The 8,334-nt window shown below is 43.0% G+C and overlaps 1 protein-coding gene across 1 annotated transcript; it reads left to right on the top strand.

Annotated features, from left to right (window-relative positions):
* Positions 1-211: 211 nt before the first annotated feature.
* LOC147414895 (uncharacterized) lies at positions 212-7,764 on the top strand. The gene is made up of 2 exons (XM_086470706.1): positions 212-249; positions 7,068-7,764. Exons 1-2 carry the CDS (start codon positions 212-214, stop codon positions 7,762-7,764), a joined length of 735 nt encoding a protein of 244 aa, XP_086326832.1.
* Positions 7,765-8,334: the final 570 nt, after the last annotated feature.

Raw genomic sequence — 8,334 nt, 5'->3', positions numbered from 1 at the left:
GACAGCTGAAAGTTAATAGCTACCATGATTCAACCAAGTAATTCTTGTAAAACCAGCTTCAGGGATGTTGCCTAGCAAAACAAATCCTGTTGGCATAACCTCGTGCTCTGACGTGGTATCGAATACATGACACTATATATAAAAACCAGGAAGCAATCCAAGGGAAACAGCACATTTTAGCTCTGCTGCAGACCATACACAGAATACAGTGATGCAGAAAGCTATTCCTGGCTGCCTTTTCCAGCAAATGTAAGTAATTTTGCTTTCAAACTAAGTAAAAGCTAATACCACTTTATTACAGGCAGGATACTGAGCCGTAATCTGGGTTTCAAATTTGTTCTTCTGTATATTCTTTGACACAATTCCAGGAGGAATTTTGAAAGGAAGCATTTGTTTAAGTGTAGGACATGTTTTTGTGTACAGCTCAGACTACAATGGCATACCAAAGACAAATGAGAAGTTATTATTAACCGGAATTTGTAAAGTGTATCAGGAGAGAAATTTCTGTGGAGATAAAACATAGTACTGCTGAAAACTCCAAGTGCTAGTTCAGGAAACCTCCTGTGAGCTAGAACTGAAGTTTCATCTGAATAAGGGACTAAACAAAAACTGTCCATGCACAGCAATCCTTCTGCGGGTGACCTGTAACAGATCCCACAAGAGGCTCCTTTGAAAACTGTAAATAAACAGATGAATTGGCTCAGTTTGCCTTCTACACCATTTCTGGCCATTCTGGTAGGATGGGAGCAGCTGTTCTGGAAACAGTGCCCCATTCCTCTTCCAACCTGGCCCCATTCCAGACATGATCCCATCCATCCCTACCTCCGTGCAGGCAGAGGGAAGGGTCTACTATAGAAGGCACCTATTCTCTATTCCCTGAGGTCCTTCGTGGGCTGGCAGGATTTCCCAGCTGGAGAGAAGCTGCTGGGTTGACTGTGGAGGAGGATGCTGGCAGCGGGAGCTCAGGAGAGCCATGCTGGCAGCCACCTTCTCCAAAGGAGGAGCCTGCGGCTTCAGACCTTGCTTTGTGCACTCTTCACACATCTGTTCTTTACCCAGTTACTCCTTAATCTTACCTATGTAAAGGCTATGTCTGACTAGTGGTGTGCCTGGGACCCATCTCTGGCACTGAGCTCAGCTAGAACAAGGACCGTACCCTCAAACTGTCCTTGCAGCGTGGGCAGCATAGCCATGCTGCCTGCGGGCAGCGCTCCCTGTCTCCTGCTAAAGCCCAGCCCATGCCTGCACAGCATTTGGGAGGGTCTGCATTGGCAGATGCCAAAACTGTTCTCGGGGCCATCGGAGCTCTCTCAAGACAATGAAGAACTGAGCTCCAGTACCTGGGAACATCTCCCAGCTCTGCTTAATTTACTAGAGCAGATGTATCCAAACAGCATTTGGAGTGATTATGGGAAACCAGCTTGCCCTTTTCCCTAGAAAACATCCACGACTACCTGTGTTGTGATCCATGAGCATTTTCCTGATCCCTGCCCCTTGGCCTAGGGTGTCAGCTGTTTTCCTACACTGTGCCCAGATTCCTTAGGTGATACAAAAAGTGCCCCCGCCTCAGGACAACCTGTAGCCTGCTGGTTGGGACACCTGTGAAAGATTAACATCTAAACCCCCTGCGGCGAAGGAGGAAATAAAACCTCATCCTGCTACATTCTGGATGAGAGTTTTAAACACTAAATCATAGTGTGAAAGGGGTGGAGGGAAGCAGGAGGGAGCCACAGCAATGATCCCATCTCTTGGGGCAGCCATGGCTTGAACGGAAGGACACCACTGACACATCTTTAACAGAAAGTGGGAAGGCATCTTCCATCCAGAAACTCCAGTTCCTTTCCAAAGTACACTGCAGTGTTATGTAAAATGCTGGCAACATTATGTAAAATGCCAAAGTTTTCAAGAAGGGAAGATGTGAAAAACACGCCGAGCTCCTTAGTGACTGGACTGGCTGCTTCTGGGCACCTCCTCTGGCTGTACTGGCACCTTGGAATCATTTTCTAATGCTCGTCATTAGTAGAGACTATGGGCTCATCACTAGGTGCTGGGGTGTGAGATAGGACCCAATGCCCAGAAACTCAGGGTTAAAATGCTCCACATGGACAAGATACAGTTCTGCTGCAAATCCAGCCATTGGTGTCTTCTTCCTTTTGAGCTTAAGTGAAAAAAAAGGATGTAGGAAATATAGGAATGAGACGGGGTCACTGGAGAAATCTGGTTTTATCCACATGGCAAACTTCTGTTTGATTCAGTTTGTTTCCGATGAAGTTTTATTTCTACGTTCTCCAGAGGAGATGTAAAATCCCAAAGTTAACGAACTGCACATGTTGCTCGCTCATTTAGCTACTCAAACCAGCTTAGATTTGTTTACTGCCCCTCATCTGGGAATCATAGCCTCGAATTTAGCTGGGTATGTTGATCTTCAGCACACAGCTGCCTGGGCTAGGTTACATGTAGTTCCCAGCATACAACAATTCACAACAGTAATCTGTTGCTGTAAAATAAGCAAGGATTTTTATTGAGGCATATAATTTGTCTCCTTAAAAATATACTTAATGAAAACAGAAATAGGCTGCAATAAAAAAAAAATGATAGAACATTCTTAATGTACCTTTCCAAAGGAGTAGCTTGCATGAGTAACAAGACAAAACAGTATTCAGCTGTACATATCACAGTATGTGATATTCTCCTCCCCTTCTAGCTAGTGAGTTGTATGAAGTTTCAGACCACAGATTCAGATGTTTTTGTTCCAACTGATCTTAATTTCATTGATGCTTCATTTATGCATTGATAATGTATCAAAACAAATGGTCAAAACACTGCTCAGACATCAATGCTCAGAGATTAACACTCCACTACCTCCTACACCCTCAGCAGTGAAGCAAAGCCACTTCTTGATAATTTAGTATACACTAAAGGGGCTGCATCAGGACTTGTGGCAAAGCTCCTTGACTTAATGGAAAGAGTACAGAGCATTGATTTCAGAAAGATTTTGCGTTTGCTGGAAAATGCAGGATTATTTTTCCAGTTAATCATTGCAGAAAACTAGGCTAAGATGAACTGTATTACAGTATTATAGCTGAAGTACGGGAGTAAATATTTCCTACCTCTTTCCTAAAGAGGAAAGGATTCCACTAACAAGTTGGCTCAGATACTTAAAAATGTGAATCTTAGGTGAGTCAACCTGGTACAAATTTAGTCTCAGCAAGCAACGGGAATCCCACTGTTAAAAAAGTTGGCTTGGTACCTCTCATAGGAATCACTCAGAATTATCATTTTCCTATCATCTCATTAAAAAAACCCAAAAACTAAACAAAAAAAACCAAACAACAGACCAAACCCAACAAACAAGGACTAAAGCAACCACCCAGACCTGTTGGGTAACTGTTTCGGAAAAGCTCTATAGTACAAGCTCCCAGGTGCTCACATCAGGAATACTGAGAATTTATATAAAGAGATAAGTGCTCAAATATGAAAGAAATGACACTATTACATTTAGCTAAATCTCTGTTCCCCTGGGTCTCCTTGAAACATCTTCAGCAATTGATACCTTTCTTGAGCTGTTGGCCTCAAAGCTGGTCGCACACTTCAGTCAAGACCTAACTTCTGCCAAGCGGAACCAAAGACCCATCCCATGTGGTTACGGACATTTCTCCTGTTTATGCATTACAAGATGGCATCTGCCTTTCCCAACACAACTGTCGCTGACTCCAGCTGTGGGTGTTGCCATCCACAGCCTGTATCGATACTTGCTGGCATTGCTGTCTACAGCAGCCCTTCACCTCCCCTATCTTGCTCCCTCCTCCTGCCCACACGTTTGTTCTTCCTCTCACTCTCTGGTACACAGAGACTAGCTCTTGTGTGCATCTCAAATTGTACTTGCAGATTTGTGATAGCTGGCATAATAAGCATGAACTCTATTCTTTATTGTAGTTAATGAAAATGCGCAAAATGCCAGATCTCTGCAGAGCCCCATCTGATACATCATTCCTCTAATTTCTGACAATTAGCTGTTTCTTAGTTTCCCATCCAGCTATGCATGGCTTAATTGTAGTTTTGTCTAGTCCACATTTCCTTAGCTTGCTCCTCTACATGAAAGCCTCATGAAACAATATTTTAAGTCTTAATAAAATTCGAGATATACAATGCTTGCTGGTTTTCTCCTCACCCATGACATCTATTATCCTGCTAAACAAGGAAGCTGGTCTTAATAAACTTGCTTTGTCTGTGAGAAATCTACATTGTTCTCCTTTATCTCCTCTCTACTATTTAGACAGCAATTTGCTTGACTATTTTAGTAGCTTTCTGGAAACAGAAGCTTACAATTTTCTGGCTCCTCTGCCCTACTCCTCCCTTTTAAAGATGGGCCCCATCTTTGCTACTTCAAGTTTTCTGGAGCTTCTGCAATTTGTCTTTTAAAACTTCTCAGTGATAACCATGAACATCTTGGAAATTGCTTCAGTCAATCACGCTGATGCAAATTGTTTCTGTATGCAGTTAGATGAATTACTTGAAGCTCAGGAATTTGAAAACAGAATTTATGTAAGCAACATCCATCTTGTTATTCCTTTAATCTAGTCAGGAACCTTACTGGAGGTCTTTCGTTGCTAGCTCTAGCTGTGGCACGTGTCTAGCTGTAAGTGTGCCTTTCAGAGAAAAATAATTGTTTTCTAATTTTGGCACCAACACTGAGTTGGTAATGCAAATTTTGCAGGGAGCAAACTCATTCCTTGGTCTTCCTTTGTCTGACAATGGATTTTTGGAGTCTTTCCTCCTGACCTGTACATCATTTCTTCACTGCACTTCATCTTGTGTCTTGGTCTGTCCAATATAATTCTTATATGATTATGCTATTCTGTTATACTAATCATCATCATGTAATCCTCACTCCATTTTTTGTAATCATCTCTCTTGCATTTGAGATCGTAGGAAACTAATGAATTAACCAAATTAGCCTTTTAGTCATCTTTGTAACCTTATCCCACACAGGGATAGTTCACACTTTTGCCGTTTCAATGCAATATTACACAAATTATGATAATACCTAAAAATATCTGGGCACTTGACGAACTTCATTCTTGCTTAAGATCCGAGTGTGTAAATACAAGGTCAGATCCCGAGCTGTTAGTCATCTCCAACCAATTCTTTATGTCACACAAAGCTGTAGTTGAAGGTGATGGGTACTTTGTATGTATAGGAAATGAGTAGAGCCTTGGGATGCAGCCCTGACTTATTAGATTACTTCAGCATGCCGATACGAAATAAGAGTTGTTAAGCAATCTTAATCACGCTGATGCAAAGTACTTCACTTGAAGCCTCCCACTGAGATGTGAAGGACCGCCAGGCAGAAGTGTGTCATCCAGGTACCTCTTTCCACTGAATTTAAGGCAAAGGGAGTGTTCGCAACCTTTCGTAGGAGATAATGGTCAGACAAAGAAGGGCTCCCACTGTCAGCCTATGGGAACTGGCTGCATCCATAACATTTTCATTGTTTCAAATGTTGCCTGAACTCAGCAGTTTGCCATTCTTTATAGCTGGTTCTGTCGGGCAACATTAGCTATCAGTTGGAGGGATGTAGTGTTTCCTCTTAGTCGCACACCCTAGTGAACTGAGGCTTGTATCAGCCCTACCAAGAGAGAAACTCAACCCCAAAGTGCACCATTGCTGAAGAAGACTGCAGGTAACCCATGGTGGGTAAGTATGAAAGGTCTCCAGGCACCCAGAAGTGCCATGAACAACGGATGTTTTCCTCCTCCATTATGCCTTCATCCCAAGGCTCATTTGTGTACCTTCCCACAGGTCTATAAACTTTCCCTCAAATTCCAGATCAGATCTCCCACTGATTTATAAACACCCTACTGGATGCATTAGGAGATTAAACTGATAAACTGAAAACAACTGTTTAGCTGTCTCAGGGGGAAATTACAGTTGTATCTAATTACAGCTCTGCTAAGCCCAAGGAGGAAAATGCTAGCAGTTGTCAACAGGACCTTATCAGTGGAACAGAAAGTTGGTCTTAGGCTTTGTTATTGGTACTGACAAAAAAGAAACTTAAGCAATACATTTTAGCAAGAATTTTTGAAATGGCTCTTGGCTTTTAGTTTACTCCTGTATAAATGTAGACATAAAATCAGAGAAATGTTTTAGATGGTGCCATAGCTGGGGCTGGGCACCTATTGGATCAGCTTCCAGGCACGCGGCAGCCGGCATGGCTCCAGGAAGCTCCATGCCTGCACTCGGAGCCAGAAGCTCACAGGTACAGGGATGCTATCACCAACCATGCATCGAACCAGAGACTACATCCCTTCTCAGCAAAACTTAAAAAACCCCATGGGATTCTGCAGGCAGCAGCTGTGCACTTGTGAAGATGCAGCAGCAGGGACTGCTAAGCCCACCTTTTCCCTGGTAGCCCAGCATCTGTAATTTACTGCCACTTCCCACACTGTGCCTGGGCATTCAATTTTATTTGAAGCTATAAATGCTGTGTGAATATGTATGAAGAGTTGTGCTAATGACAGGAAAAGGAAATCAAATGGGTATATGATTCTCAACTACTGATTCAACTGGGACATTTTTTGGATAGCATTCCCTTTGGCTTATTGACTTCGTTTCCCAGAATGAGTAATAAATACTTCATTTACTCTTCCACAAGGCACAACTGGAAATCTTTGTCTTGCTGCCACACTAGAGAATGGATTTTTTATTCTTGAACTGACCCACAAAGGCAAACAGAAATAAAACTTGCATAATGAAAGTAGCCCTATTCTGACCTCAGCTTTTCCATTATTAGTCCAGACTCATTTCAGCTCCCTGCAATGACTCCTGTATTAACTATAATAAACTGCTATTGCTTGGGTTTATATACAATTTATATAATAATTGATGCAGTCTGAGAATTTCACATACCGAACACCTCTGAAGCTGGCTAACCAACCAATGCCTCAATAATGCTGGAGTGTGCAGGATGCCAGCATGTGTCTGTACAAATGCAGGTACATAATAATTTGTCTGGAATCTATCCCACTGATTTTACATTTAATTGCCTTTTCTTATGTGTATTCTAGGTATTCTTCCCTAACTGGTATTTCCATGGAGAGAGACCACATGAAAGATCTCAGAAGATACCTGGTACTTAAATATATCCAATACCTTGTTCTGTCTTCTTCCAACGCTATCAGCACTTTTCTGGGCTTGCTGGGCAGTTTGTACACGATAATCATCCTGCAGTCTGCAAAGGTTTCGTCCAAGTCCACTGCGGTTCTCATTTCGAGCCTAGCAAAGGCAGACATCCCGGTTTCTGTTAGCATTGTTTCTGAGGTGGTCGTACGGACCTTTGATATTAGTATCTCATCTACAGCATTCATATCAGCCCTGCTGCAGAACCTACTCACTGCAAATGCACACATCAGCTGCTTGCTGCTGAGCTGCGTTGCCTTCGAGGCTTACTTGATAACCTTCTTCCCCACAGAGTCTCGCCGTTTACGGACGGTGAAAAATGCCAGACTGACATCCAGGATCATCTGGATCCTGGTGACTGCAGAGTGTGCCCTGTTCCAGACGGATGACCTCCTGAAGGCCAGCAGCACTTCTGCTCCCACCCGCAGCCCTTGCATTTTGTTGTTTCATTTCTCCAGCACGGCTGCAGCCCTTCTCAGGTCCCTCAGTTACTACCTGAGAATTCTTTTAAGGATTGTCAATGTATACATTTACTACAAAATATTTTTTAGCATGTCTAACAGATGTGCACTAAAAACAAAGTAGCACCTCTTCCCAGGGGAAGCAGCACTGTGACAGCAAACAGAAGATGCTCCAACACAATTTCAAATGATTGGTTTGAAAACTGTTCAATAACCAGGACCAAGGCTCATGTGTTGGCACACCCTTCCTGTTTTCTGATGCTTTTTAGCCTTATTGTGAGGAGCCTGGGGCTGAGGAGCCCCTTGGCACTGAAACCAGAGTTGGGCTGTGGGTACTCATGTTGACAGCCCTAGAGCACTGCATGCCTGCTTTGATTGTTTGCAATCCAGTGTTTATTCACTCTACAGATGAAACAAATGACATTTCATGAACGGTTGTAAAAACTAGAGCAACCAATATTTTTTTATATATAAAAAGGGTGCTTAGAGGCTCACTCAGGGATGCATTGAGCCAAGAGCTGTATAGTTGTATGCTAAAGACATGTTCTATGTCCTAAAGTATCTCTAACCCAGGAGACCCACCAGTCTCAGCAGGTAGGATTGAGAGACAAGGTAAGCACCAAGCTGACCTAGCCTAGCTGGGCTTGTCCTGCAGCTGGCATCAACCCCACCATGACTGTCCCCAGCACAAAGT

The sequence above is a fragment of the Leptosomus discolor genome, chromosome 9 (assembly GCF_034619465.1).
Source record: "Leptosomus discolor isolate bLepDis1 chromosome 9, bLepDis1.hap2, whole genome shotgun sequence".
Classification (NCBI taxonomy): Eukaryota; Metazoa; Chordata; class Aves; order Leptosomiformes; family Leptosomidae; genus Leptosomus; species Leptosomus discolor.
The sequence above is the reverse complement of the archived record's forward strand: the minus strand, read 5'-3'. Positions and strand labels throughout refer to the sequence as shown.

Excerpts from the sequence above, each read along its gene's own strand:
- LOC147414895 (XM_086470706.1), top strand. The coding sequence starts at position 212 with ATGCAGAAAGCTATTCCTGGCTGCCTTTTCCAGCAAAT. Across the intron at positions 250-7,067 it reads GGCTGCCTTTTCCAGCAAAT|GTATTCTTCCCTAACTGGTA; the intron begins GTAAGTAATTTT and ends TGTGTATTCTAG.